Genomic DNA, 14,368 nt, shown 5'->3' on the forward strand with positions numbered 1-14,368 from the left:
ATGTCGAGTTTAGACATCATTTGTGAAAACATTCACGCTGACCACGCGCCGCGGTGGTTCGCAAACTGGGAGCGCGGAGCTGCATGTGTCGCATGCGTCGTGGAGATGATAGAAAGGCCGGACGTGTCGGTAAGAACCAGAAAATCGCGATAAATTATTTAAAGAATGGAACACGGTGTTTATCGAGCTCTCATGTTTCTACAGTCTTTGCGCAAGCGCGCTGCGCTGGTGTGCGTGACTCGCGCTGAGGAGATACGCGAGCTGCTGTACTGTGAAGAAAACCTGAGAGTAAACTTCACCTGCTCACTAATGCGTGAGAAATACACACATAAAACAAACAAATACACATATAAAACACACACACATGAGAGTAAACTTCACCTGCTCACTAATGCGTGAGAAATACACACACAACACATATAAAACAAACACACATGAGAGTAAACTTCACCTGCTCACTAATGCGTGAGACACAAAGCAAAACACAAAATATATTTATAATTATAGTATAACTCTTTACCCGGACAAGTGACTTGTGCATGGACAAGTGAAACATAAATTTACTTGTCCAAAGGACAAGTTCCTCAAAAAGTTAATGTCAAGCCCTGATTTTCTTGCAGACTGTTGCTGAGAATAATTCAGTTTTAAACCTCTTCCAAATTATAGACTATGCAATTAACAGATATTACCTGTCACTCTGTTATCCTTTCTTGCCCTCTTTGCAAAAAAGCGGTGCTTTTCCACGACTGGCTTTCATAGTTTTGAAAGATAAAATAATTTTTTGATAGACCTGATCAGAGGCGATTCTAGGGTTAGAGCTTTAGGGGTGCTGAGCACCCAATGAGCTCCGCTGCCACCACCCGCTCTTTTTTCCTACAGAAACCAATAATATGTCTATTGTTAAATAGCTATCATTTTAACATTGGTTCTACTAACTCCAAAATAAAGATTTTTTTGGAGACCTTTCAGGCATGAAAATGGGTCAGGGGTGAAAAAGATGAGTAGAATATTACCCCTCTAGGGTCCGGGAGCATGCTCCCCCTTAGAATTTTTTTTAAAATAACATATTTTAAAGCATCAATCTGATGAGTTTTCAGGTGCATTTTTTTTGCCAACCTTTTTATTTCTAATTAATGGTGAGCTAGCACATTTTTGCCATTAATGCCATATTAAAGTCTCAGGACAAAAGGTGGGCTACACCAGCAGTGTGGGTATGGTTTTATGTGAATATACAGTGTATCGTTTTAATTAACCTTTATCAAAATGTCAAATCTCCTAATTTATAACTTTTATGCCTACAACATATGGTAGGTTTATTAATAGTTTGTTAATTTGCATCTTTTCTTTTAACAGTCCTTTAATTGAACCATTACCTTTACTATATGTCTAAAACAAAACACTTGTGACTCCTGCACTAAGGGTTAAAACGTTATCCCCTTCATGTGACAAACTAAAAAATATTTATTGTCTAGTTTCATAGTCAGACAGTTAGTGATTTCACACATAACTTACCGGTACTGGTGGTATACAGTGATATGTAGTTTGTTTTCACTCTGTTCCAAACGCCATGTTTTCATGACGACTGACCAGAAAAGACGCACGTGATGTTTACATGACTCCCGATTGTTAAAATGAGTCTCAAATTAACGATAAATCATACAATAAACTTTAACAACGGAGACACACGTATGCAACTTTCCCACTGAGACGCACAAAACTGCATGCGTCTTGCGGAAGAACATTGTAACCGGCGCTACTTCTCTCCGTTTAAGTCTATGGACGAGTCACCCAGGTACTGTACTACTCCGCAGCGCGCGGGTACCCGCCGGACTAAAATAATCCGAAAATAAACACTTATTATACGTGTACCATGGTGATTCATTATAAGACAAAAACACGGCTTGAAAGATTGATTCGTGATGTACTGGCTCATTATAAACATAACGTAAACATTTTGTAAGATTTGAACAAAAAAGTTGCATCACAACACTTTTAACTGATTCTCACTCTGCGTGTGTTTCGCGCTGAATGACGGACGGGGCGATGCAGGTACAGAGAAGTAGAAGAGGATGACACCATTTGCTAAGGGGGGAGGTTTTCATTTTCTACCTTATTATACATTTTAAACCACAAACTACGGAGTATGTTTTGGACATTATTTAACCTGGTCAAAGACGAACGAACATTTTAGAATAATTAAATTTCTTGCCCCAAGTTTTAGGGGTGCTGAGCTCCTTTTTAGGGGTGCTGAAGCACCCCTAAAAAGGGGCTAGCCTCGCCCATGGACCTGATCATTATTTTAGTATAATCATATCAGTTAAAAACAGCATTAAAAACGTAGTGTTAAAAGGTGTAATAGTGTAATTGTTTACCATATAAAATTTTATAAAATTAGCAGCTAGCTAGCAACAGCTTGCTTTGTGCTTTGATCTAGTTTCATCTCACTTCAGTTTAAAGTGCCCATATTATGACTGCTTTTTCACAAGTTAAATAGGTGTATGAGTTCCATAAAGCATGTTTCAAAAGTTGTTTGCTCGAAATAGCTTGTAGGAAAAGATTGTTACCCATCTCTAGTAGCCTCTGTTTCAGTGCATTTCAGATTGTGCCGTTTTGAGCTGGTCAATACATATTTATGAGCTACTGCTCCTTTGATCACGCCCCACTGCTAACGCCATGTGCCCGTGCGCATGATCAGTGGTATCGTGAGCAGTACAGACCATACTGTGTTATTATTTTATATATTATTATTATTAACGGTTTATGTTGCCAACAGACAAATCAAGCAAAAAAGTACCACTAATAAGTACATTCCAGGAGAAACTCATGACACATAATGGTTCCAGAGGAAATTGTGATGTAGCAGTCTCAACAGTACACTCGTTTTCCCTGGACAATGCTAACATATTCCCGATATTAAACATTTTCAAACGCATTATTTTCGCAAATGACAGAAATTTAGACCCGGCGGGGGATGTATACTGCTTGTGGACCGCGTGCTAATTGCTAGAAGCTAGCGGGAGGTCCAGACCGTAAAGTTACAATAGTTTTGGGGGTACGTTAGCCTCGTCAGAAAAGCCGGGTCGGTAGGGCCCGGTCTTGGTTAGTTTGGCAAAACACTTAGTTTGGCAAAGCACTATTACTTAGTTCATGTAGAATTGTAAAATAAAGCCGTTAAATATATATTTTTTAACTTTCGAAACCACGCTGCAAACTATATAGCCTGCAAAAAAGTATCTATATAGGCTACGGTCTACATTACAAAATTTTTTTCACATTACTATACATTTAAAAGGTATAATTTACGGGATTAGCATCAGTGTATGGTCTCTGTTTTGAGATATAGATGCTCTAGCATCGTAAATGTAGTATTTTGTGACAGAAAATGACAACATGCAAAATATAACGTGACTTCTTACCTTTTGTGTTTGACATAACGATCGCAAATCGAATCCAGTCTGTTTCAGATGTGTGAATGATCCATGAAAGTCCATAGAAAATTCAATGACCATTTTTGTCCACAAATGCGTATAATCCGTGAAATATAGATACATAGTCTTACATCAGATTTCGCATGAACATCTTATCGCCTACAATCTGATGACTATTTGCGTCGTAACACACTCTTTAGGTTCCAATAAACACGCGTTAAAACTTTGTTTTTAAAAGTAGGCGGGAGTATAATCCATAATATCCAAATAGCGCTGTTATTTCCGTGAGACATGATAACAGCATAGAGGGTATTAGCGAAGTGACTGCTCTTTGCTCTCTAGCTCCCTGGTGGATGGAGACCTGCAAGTGGGGTGGTGGGCGGGCAAAATTCAAACGGAATGTGACGAAACGGCTAGTTACGTCACAACGGAGCCGAGTTTAAACTCATGCAATCTGAGACTCAAGGCAGAGGACATTCAGAAACATGTATCTCACTCAAAACAGCATGGATGGATTTTTGTTCCAAGTTTGTATGCGTGTGGGAGCATCAGAGACGCAAATGAACACCCCAAAACCCAGAAAAGGCAAGTTTTACATAATATGGGCACTTTAAGTTTAAAGTAAACGATTTTATAGGTAATTTACTACACATTGTCATAGGCCTATACATACTCTGTGGATTATTAAGGCTACATTTTACTTAACACTCTTGCTAAATGGGGTAAGCACACTTACTTTCTCATTTCAGATGTGTATGTTCTTCTAAGAAGTAATCAGGCCTTGACATTAACTTTTTTGCTCACCAGCCAAAGTGGCTAGTTGTTTTCAAAAGTTATAGGCACTCAGCATTTTCACTGGCTACCATTTTGTTGCTGGTAAAATAAATGTTATACGATTAAATTTGACTTTGGCATCCTAAAATGACTAGCCTGGGTGCCAGCCGATCTTAGCCCCGCCCACCACATTTTGAAAAACGGGAAGATCGGTCTGGCGTTTTTCCGTTGAGGAGCTACTATGCGAGTACCAAAACTGGCCGACGAATCAAATTCTGAGGGCGGGCTTTATACGATGATGGACAGATGATCAACACAACCACGTCACCAAAGAGCGCGTGTGTTCAATCTGTTTACAATGAAATGGCTGCCGCTGTAGAATTCAGATGTGTGGAATCTGACATTGAGTCTGTTCTAAAAGATATCGACAGAGCATTGATTTAAAAAGAGGAACAGAGAAACGCGATCAAGGCATTTGTTTATGTTTTCGCGGTCCTTCTTACGGGATTCGGCAAAAGTTGGTCGCACTTATGGAGGACAAAGTTAAAGAAGCAACAGAAATGGGTATCACGGCGATGCAACTCGGCGTGCACGACGAGATGGATATAATTAGCGGTCGTTGCCAGCTTCTTTTCGGAAGCCCGAAATCGTGACTGCTGAATAAGTGGAGGGACATGCTAGGCTCCGATATTTTTCAAGCCAACGTAATGGGTAGCTATCGTCGTGGATGAAGTTCACCTAACGTACAAATGGTAAGAGATAGTCTTACTGTATGACTTAGTAAATACTTAATGTTGTGATATAAATGAAATGTTGTAAACATAGTAGGTGTTGATGTACCTTCGCTAACTCAGACTTAGTATAATTACAATGATGTTAGTATCATTGTAGCAAAATTACTAGCAGTTCGGTCAGGCTGCAAAAGACGACATTTCAACATACGTCACACACTCCGTTGCTCTGATTGGTCATTGGTCTATCCAATTGAGTGGAGAGGCATTTTTCGGTTGAGACACGCCTCATAATTTTAGCTCAATGGAGCGGTATCAGACTCAAATTCTGACTAGAATTGAGTATGACAACGTCAGGCTATAAAATGACTTTAATTCGAGCAAATTTACTTTATTTAGCTAGATTAGATGCAGATTGACTTTTAAAGTGACACTTTGTAGTTTTTCAACCTTCATAATATAGACCCTTGTGATAGTGCATCGACTTTAAATAGGTTGAATGACATGTCTACCATAGCCTGACGGGGTCTGTATCGCTTTTACTCGTAAAACTTAGGGTTTCAGGTAGTAACCCGAGCACAAAAAGAACTACAAAATTCGACTGCTTTACGGCATACGTCACTTCCTCCACTTCCTCAACACAAATTTAAGGCTACTTAAGGAGTGTAGAGAGCAACTTCTATCATGTGACTCGTCGACCTGGTCGACCCAGGTTTGATTCCCCTTTAAGGAAATTTTTTATATAAACTCACGATCTTGATTCATACACAAATGCATGCGCTCTTCTTTCTAAATGACGGCGATTCTCTTGCATATAATTCCCTCTACTCAGATACCCTCTAATCCAGCATGCCTTATCAGTCAAACTTGCTCACACTCACACAGTGTAAAACCAAACCCTATTCATTCACCAATCAGATCCGAGCGTTTTCCTCTTCCTCATTTGTTGCGTTCCGCTGTCACTCGCGTGACGTATAACAAAGCAGCAGACCTAAACATATCGGTATACTTGTATATGGAGCGACAATTTTCACAGAAAAGAGAGGAAAAACGAGTGCCATTGCGGAAAATGCAACAATATTTGTTTAGAAAAAGGCAAGGAAATACTTCTGGTCGTTTCTCAGTTGGAAGGCTGCAGCCTCCGGAGGTCAAATATGCAGGCTGCATACGTCATCAAGCCTGGTTTATTAAGGTAAACTGAGCATTAAATTCGCAAGTCATTAAATTTTTTCAATTCAATTTTATTTATATAGCGCTTTTCACAATTGTTAATTGTTGCAAAGCAGCTTTACATGAGTAGATGTAGAGTAGAACACTGAAAATCAATAGATAGGATAAGAAGTAGAATAAAGCGGCTAAGAATAAACCGTACAATTGTATTAATAATGTAATGTATACAGTAAAGTGCTAAGTTAAGCCAAAGTTGGCTGACTCTCCCTGGGACTAAAAAACCCCCTTAGGAGAAAACCCGGTGGGAAAACTCCTAGAAGGACAAAAAACCCTAGGGAGAAATTAATATATATATTTATATATATAGACACGGTAGGGATAGGAAGCGGGTAAGCGGATTAAACTGGTTCAGCCGGTGGCCGTTGGTCGCGCATCGGCTGGGCATCACGTTGAAGGACAGCCAGTAGATCAGTGGTGCGATGACCTTCATAGCAACAGGAACTGGGTCTGTTTGTCTCATTGTCGTCGTGGTCGAGGACGAGACAGGGAGACAAAAACAGAATTCTAATAGCGTTGGGGCCGTTCACATGTAATGCAATTGTCATACATTATAGTGATTTAATTCAGCTCGGTTCCAGACAGGCTAACTATTGCGGCAAGAGTAAATTACCCATATGAGGTATGTGATTGCTTTGTTCTAGACAAAATAACTACTGCGGGAAAAGTACATTTACTGGACATTCTATGTGAATGCTTTGTTAAAGAAGAATGTCTTAAGTTTAGATTTAAATTGCTCGACTGTGTCTGATACTCGAAAATTTTTTGGTAAATCATTCCAGAGCTTAGGGGCCAAGTAGGAAAATAATCTACCACCTTTAGACACTTTTGATATTCTAGGGATAATTAAGTAACCAGAATTTTGTGATCGCAGTTTACGTGGTGGATTGTATTCTGGTAGTAATTCTTTAATATACGAGGGTGCTAGTCCATTTAAAGCTTTGTAGGTGATTAGTAATATTTTAAATTGTATGCGATATTTAACTGGTAGCCAGTGTAAAGATGCCAGAATTGGACTAATGTGGTCATACTTTAGATCGAGTAAGCACTCTTGCGGCGGCGTTTTGAACCAGCTGTAGCTTGTTTACCTGATTTGCATTGCATCCCCCGAGTAACGAGTTACAATAGTCTATTCTAGAGGTAATAAAAGCATGGATAAGCTTTTCTGCATCTGATGCAGACAGCATATGGCGTATTTTTGAGATATTTCTAAGATGAAAGAATGCTGTGCGGCAGACGTTGGAGATATGACTATCGAAAGGTAGATTGCTGTCAAACATTACGCCTAAATTCTTAACCGTGGAAGATGGCACCACCGTGCAGCCATCTATGTGCAACTTGTAATCTGACATATTATGTTTGTAGCGATTCGGTTCAATAATAAGTATCTCAGTCTTATTGGAGTTTAGCATAAGAAAGTTATGTGCCATCCAGCCCTAATATCACTAATGCAGTCTGTTAGCTTAGCAAACTGGTGGGTTTCGCTAGGATGTGACGAGATGTAAAGCTGGGTATCATCCACATAGCAGTGAAAACTAATGTTATGTTTCCTGAAAATGTCTCCTAGAGGTAACATATATAACAAGAACAGGATAGGACCTAGAACTGATCCCTGAGGTACGCCGTATTTAACGGGGGAGTGATAGGACTCTTCCTCATTTACATAAACAAAATGATATCGATTGGTTAGATACGATCTAAACCAGGCTAACGCCTGACCACTGATGCCAACATAGTTTTCTAGTCTATTGAGTAGGATTCTGTGATCTATTGTGTCGAAGGCTGCACTAAGGTCTAGTTATATAAGGATTGAGATTTCACCACGATCGGATGTTAATAGGAGGTCATTTGTAACTCTAAGCAACGCTGTCTCTGTGCTATAGTGGTTCCTGATTGGAACTTTTCATATGTATTATTATTCGCTATGAATGTGCGTAGCTGGCTTGCCACAACTTTTTCTAATATTTTAGAAAGAAATGGTAGATTTGAGATTGGTCTAAAGTTATTAAGATCTCCCTGGTCAAGGTTTGGTTTTTTAATGAGCGGTCTAATAACTGCTAGTTTGAAAGCTGTTGGAACGTATCCTAATTCTAGAGATGAGTTAAAGATATTTAGTAGGGATGGGCACGAGTACTCGATTGCTCGAGTACTCGAACGTGGCATCGATGATCGATCACGAAAACGATGATCATGTGGGTTTATTTATTTATTTATTGTGGATATGGCGGCATTTGGATGTCTGATTAGCATTACAAGCGCATGTGGTAGTTAAGACTGGGTCTGGAGATGCGTGTTTGACGTCGTGTCAAGCTACGCAGACCGACGTATGACATCAGTAACATTACCATGCGTGATTCAAAAACAAACAGATAATTCCGCGCGACCGCACCGCAGAAACCCGCCGATCCGCGCAATGCGCGCCAGCCCGCCGATCCCGTGAAGCCAGCCACAACTCACATCACTGAGGCACTATGGTTTAAAAGGATGTCTTGATTTTCGGAAATACAGTCAGTCAGGTGCAAAATGTACAGCGCCGTCAAAAGTTCAATGGATTATCATCTCATATTTAAACATCAAATGTCAAGAGATACCAGAGAGCCATACGAGCATTACCATTACATCTTGACTGAGGTAAGAGGACGACACGACACAGCTAAACGCGCATGATAGCAAAACACTTAAAGCTGCTTAATGTTATGAAGCTTGAACTTTGACTGGACGTGTTTAAAAGTGTGCTGTTTTTGATGCACATCCACAAAGGGAGTTAAACTTTCTTTTTTTTTGATAACTTAGTTGAAACCTTAGTTAAAGTCTTGCATTTTATGCAGATAGATGCACGTTGTACATTTATGTTGTATAAAGGCTTAATATTATGCAGAGTGCGTCAAATAGAAAGGGCTTCAGTTTGTGTTTATTAACCCTTTAGTTTCACTTCATCACGCAGCTTTTCCTGTTAGAGGTTTCTGTTAAAAACATTTGATTAATTAGGAATCTAGTATGTGTTCATTGTTCTGTCGTAGTTTCTTCAAAATTAAGTTTTATTTGAGTGTTTTTAATAAAAATATTTTCATTTTCACCATGACGTGAGATTGCCCCGCCCCCAGTTAATCGAGTACTCGTTCTTCAGACCTATGGATTAATCGAAATGAAAAAATGACATAAATGCACATCCCTAATATTTAGTACCGTGTCGGACACTACATGAAATACCTCTTTTAGTAATTTTGTGGGAACGGGGTCTAATATACAGGACGATGATTTGGATGACGTTACTAATTTAGAGAGCTCTTCTATTGTAGTAGGTTTAAATGACTCAAGATGTTCGTATGGTAATCTAGTGGTAAATTTACTATTGGGTAGAGTGGTGGCTGCTTGCGTAGCTTCTATGTTTTCCCTAATAGAAATAATTTTGTTAGTAAAGAAGTTCATGAAGTCGTTACTAGGGGTGGGACGGTTGCCACCGCAGTGGTGAAGTGCCACCGGCGGTTGTGTGACGTCACATATCAGGTGAATGATTAAACAAAATAATAAGTAAAAATTGCAGTTTTTTTTACACGTGAAATAATAATAACAAAAGTTGTACAGTAATTTAAAGCCTAAGATACAAATTTATAACATTGTTTTATGTTAATACACAAATCTCCGCTACATTACCATGTATGGCGTTTCCACTAAACTGGTGGATTTTAGCATAACTCAGCACGTTGGAGTTTAGCCATGTCACTGTGTTGTGCGTCTGCTTTAATTTCTTTTGGTCACCAGTGACAGTGATACATACACATCACGTTTGTCTTTTGTTGTGAAATAAAAATTTTACCACGTTAAAGTCGCACGCATCAGGAAGCGCATTTAGTGAAACTTTATTTTCTTTCACCATTTAAACCACCCTAACCCCCCCATGGACCCCACCACCGCAACACCGCCGGTTGTTGTTGATGGTTCCACCGCGGTGGTAAAAATTTGCCACCGTCACAGCCCTAGTCGTTACTATTGTGTTGGAATTTACTATTGGTTTCTGTTTGTTCTTTGTTTCTAGTCAGTTTCGCAACTGTGCAAAACAGGAAACGAGGGTTGTTATGATTTTCTTTAATAAGCGTACTGAGATAGGTAGATCTGGCGGTTTTAATAGCCTGTCTGTAGTGTTGAACACTCTCTCTCCATGCTGAGCGCCATCCCACCAAACATGGAACGTCTGGGAGACATTCAGATCATATCTGTATAACGTCCGTTAGTTCAGAACCACTTTTAAACGTCTGCTGGACGTGCAATAGAGGGTCAGTGTCTGGACGTCACTCTTGCACCACTCTTGGATGTCTGTGAACGTATCAAAAAGGTTCAGTGTATGAACGTCAGACTGTGACTCCTTATGGATGTCTGTGGACTTCCAAAACAGGGTCAGTGTCTGGACGTCACTCTTGCACCCCTATTGAATGTCTGTGAACGTACCAAAAAGGTTCAGGGTATAAACGTCAGACTATGACTCATTATGGATGTCTCTGGACGTGCAAAACAGGGTAAGTGTCTGGACGTCATTCTTGCACCCCTTTTGGATGTCTGTGAACGTACCAAAAAGGTTCAGTGTATAAACGTCAGACTATGACTCATTATGGATGTCTCTGGACGTGCAAAACAGGGTAAGTGTCTGGACGTCATTCTTGCACCCCTTTTGGATGTCTGTAAAACGTACCAAAAAGGTTCAGTGTATGAACCTCAGACTATGACTCCTTATGGATGTCTGTGGACTTCCAAAACAGGGTCAGTGTCTGGACGTCACTCTTGCACCCCTATTGAATGTCTGTGGACGTGCCAAATAGGTTCAGTGTATAAACGTCAGACTATGACCCCTTATGGATGTCTGTGGACTTCCAAAGCAGGGTCAGTGTCTGGACGTCACTCTTGCACCCCCTTTGGATGTCTGTGAACGTACCAAAAAGGTTCAGTGTATAAACGTCAGACTATGACTCCTTATGGATGTCTCTGGACGTGCAAAACAGGGTAAGTGTCTGGACGTCATTCTTGCACCCCTTTTGGATGTCTGTGAACGTACCAAAAAGGTTCAGTGTATGAACTTCAGACTATGACTCCTTATGGATGTCTGTGGACTTCCAAAACAGGGTCAGTGTCTGGACGTCACTCTTGCACCCCTATTGAATGTCTGTGGACGTGCCAAATAGGTTCAGTGTATAAACGTCAGACTATGACCCCTTATGGATGTCTGTGGACTTCCAAAGCAGGGTCAGTGTCTGGACGTCATTCTTGCACCCCTTTTGGATGTCTGTGGACGTGCAAAACAGGGTAAGTGTCTGGACGTCATTCTTGCACCCCTTTTGGATGTCTGTGAACGTACCAAAAAGGTTCAGTGTATGAACGTCAGACTATGACCCCTTATGGATGTCTCTGGACGTGCAAAACAGGGTCAGTGTCTGGACGTCACTCTTGCCCCCATTTTGGATGTCTGTGAACGTACCAAAAAGGTTCAGTGTATGAACGTCAGACTATGACTCCTTATGGATGTCTGTGAACATACCAAAAAGGTTCAGTGTATAAACGTCAGACTATGACCCCTTATGGATGTCTGTGAACATACCAAAAAGGTTCAGTGTATAAACGTCAGACTATGACCCCTTATGGATGTCTGTGGACATGCAAAACAGGGTCAGTGTCTGGACGTCACTCTTGCACCCCTCTTGAATGTATGTGGACGTACCAAAAAGGTTCAGTGTTTAAACGTCAGACTATGACCCCTTATGGATGTCTGTGGACATGCAAACCCACATGGAAAGAACCTATATGAGGATATATGCACATGAAACCTGCAGCTTATATGCACATACAGTATATGTTGCATATACATGTAGGCAAAATTGAGGTGCATATATGTGCATATACAGGCCATATTGTTCTCATGTATTGCTTATAAATATCCACATATAAGCCCTATACATACAAGATATGTCTCCTATATTGCTCATGGCAGGATCTGTTCATTTTGTAGCTAAAACCTCACATTGGGATCTGTCATACATGATGCCTAGCTTATATTTTCTATTATCAAGGCAATAACTAGGAACTAACTAAAAAAATATGTAAGAACTTATGTATGAGCAAACACGTGAAATTGGTATCACATAATTGGGATGTTATGGAATTTATGCTATGATGTCTACACGTTTTCCTGAAACATTTACAAGGCCAATTCTTTCTTGTTCTTACAGATAGTAGATGTCTATGGCTGTGCCAAAAATATTAAATCTGAACACCTGACCAGATATCGATATGAACTCATATGGAATTTTTTTGTAAATCGAGAATTTATTGTCAAATAGTCTGGAGAACTACCTGCTATTTAAAAACAAGAAATCACATGAAATTGGCACATGTTTATATGCAATACTCTATCATTTATGTAATATACAGCCGCTGAAAAAATGTAATTTTTTTTGCATTTTTTGCATTTATTCATCATTTCTACACAATTACAATTGTTCCTAAAATACATGTAAAAACATTATGTTGTTTATAAATGAATATGACACCAAACACCAAGGGGTTTTTTTGCTCATCCACTGTATTTTTTCTGCCTGCTTTAGCATAGAGCCTATCTTTAGATTCATATCCTTTCCCTTAAAAATAGTTACTTGTAAAACTGATTTTGGAACCAGTTGTACTTCCCACTACCTGTTGTTGTAGGTGTGGCTCTTATTAAAGTCAAGTCCAAATATTGCCTCCCAGCTCCCCTTGGAACATCATGGAACATCTTTTAAACGTTAGACAAAGACATTATTATTACTTCTTTTAGACGTGTTTTTGCTCCGTGGGTTCTCTGGACAAATGCAGATGACATTTCTGACTGCTACAGTCTGTCTGGAAGCTAAAGGGAAACAAAGTATTTTGCCTTCTTTTTTCATTTCAGTTTTCTGCAAAGACATGTATAGAAAAACATATACTTTTTCTATGTACACAAAAGGCCTATTTCTCATAAATATTGTTCAGAAATCTGTGTAAATCTGTGTAAATGAGCACTTCTCCTTTGACAAGATAATCCAACTCACAGGTGTGGCACATCAACGTGCTGATTAGACAGCATGATTATTGCACAGGTGTGACTTAAGCTGGCCACAATAAAAGCCTTGGCTCTCCAGCACCTTGTTTCCAGCCGGGCTCTGTGTTTGTCTGGTTACATCTCAGGCTCTTCCGCCACCATCTGCAGCTCTGTGTCCATCAGTCGGCACCCTGGTCTCCTCAATGATGGTTCCTTCCACTCCTTCATGGCTTCTCATGCTCATGTGTCGCCTTGCTCAAGGCCCCATCTTGGACTGCATCTTTCTTCCTCCTCCTGGCAATCCATCTGCCTCCAGAACCTCCTCCTACTCTTCATTGCTCTCCACGGTGCAAGTTTGCAGGGATCGTCTGATCTCACTCACCGGACTACATTACCCATAATCCTTTGCACCCCCTCAACCAACATCTTTAAAAAAATTTATACACACACATGCTTACCATTGTCTTTATTCATTGTCGGTTCTTGTCTATGTTATGGGTATTTACCCATAGTCTGTCAAATAAAGTTCTGTTTAGTGTTACCTGTCATCGTCCTTATCCTTCCTACATACTGTGACCCATATTACAAAATGTCTCTGCCCACCTAAAGTTCTTGGATGGCTACATGTCAGCCAAGGGGATGGGTATTTAATATTTTAAAGCAGTAGGTGTGCACACGGTCAACATCAAGTACCTGAAAAAGTGTTGATGTCCAAACCCTTGTGTAGCATATTTGGTGATAAGACCATTTTGAACTGTAGCCTTAAGAAGTAAAATGGAACACCTGGTTTAAATGGAGGTCAACGGGGATGTCTGAAATTAAACCTAATTAAAAATTGTATGAATGTCTTTTAGAGGTCTGCAAAGACATCGAAAAACCCTGTAAGGATGTCACTTGGATTTCAATAATGAACATTTAAAAAACATCCTTTAAAAAATGTCTTTTAAACGTTTAGCAAGCATGTCAGTAGGACGTCTAATTTCAACACAAAAAAGACGTCTAGAAAAGACGTTGCAAAAACTTTCATTCTGGCTCCCCACTGGACGTCTTTTAAACGTTCAACAAACATGTCAGTAGGACGTCTAATTTCAACACACAAAAGACGTCTAAAAAAGACGTTGAATGAACGTTGTCTCTGGCTCCCCACTGGACGTCTTTTAAACGTT

The 14,368-nt window shown here is 39.9% G+C and overlaps 1 protein-coding gene across 1 annotated transcript in view; it reads left to right on the forward strand.

Moving 5' to 3' along the window:
• The window catches only part of LOC135768486 (meiosis inhibitor protein 1), a 36,811-nt gene continuing 22,443 nt past the window's right edge, over window positions 1–14,368 (forward strand). The window contains exons 1-2 of the mRNA XM_073813841.1: window positions 1–129; window positions 205–313. Of these exons, the coding sequence (XP_073669942.1) occupies window positions 1–129; window positions 205–313 (238 nt within the window). The remainder of the gene's footprint in view (window positions 130–204; window positions 314–14,368) is intronic.

The sequence above is a fragment of the Paramisgurnus dabryanus genome, chromosome 3 (assembly GCF_030506205.2).
Source record: "Paramisgurnus dabryanus chromosome 3, PD_genome_1.1, whole genome shotgun sequence".
Lineage (NCBI taxonomy): Eukaryota > Metazoa > Chordata > Actinopteri > Cypriniformes > Cobitidae > Paramisgurnus > Paramisgurnus dabryanus.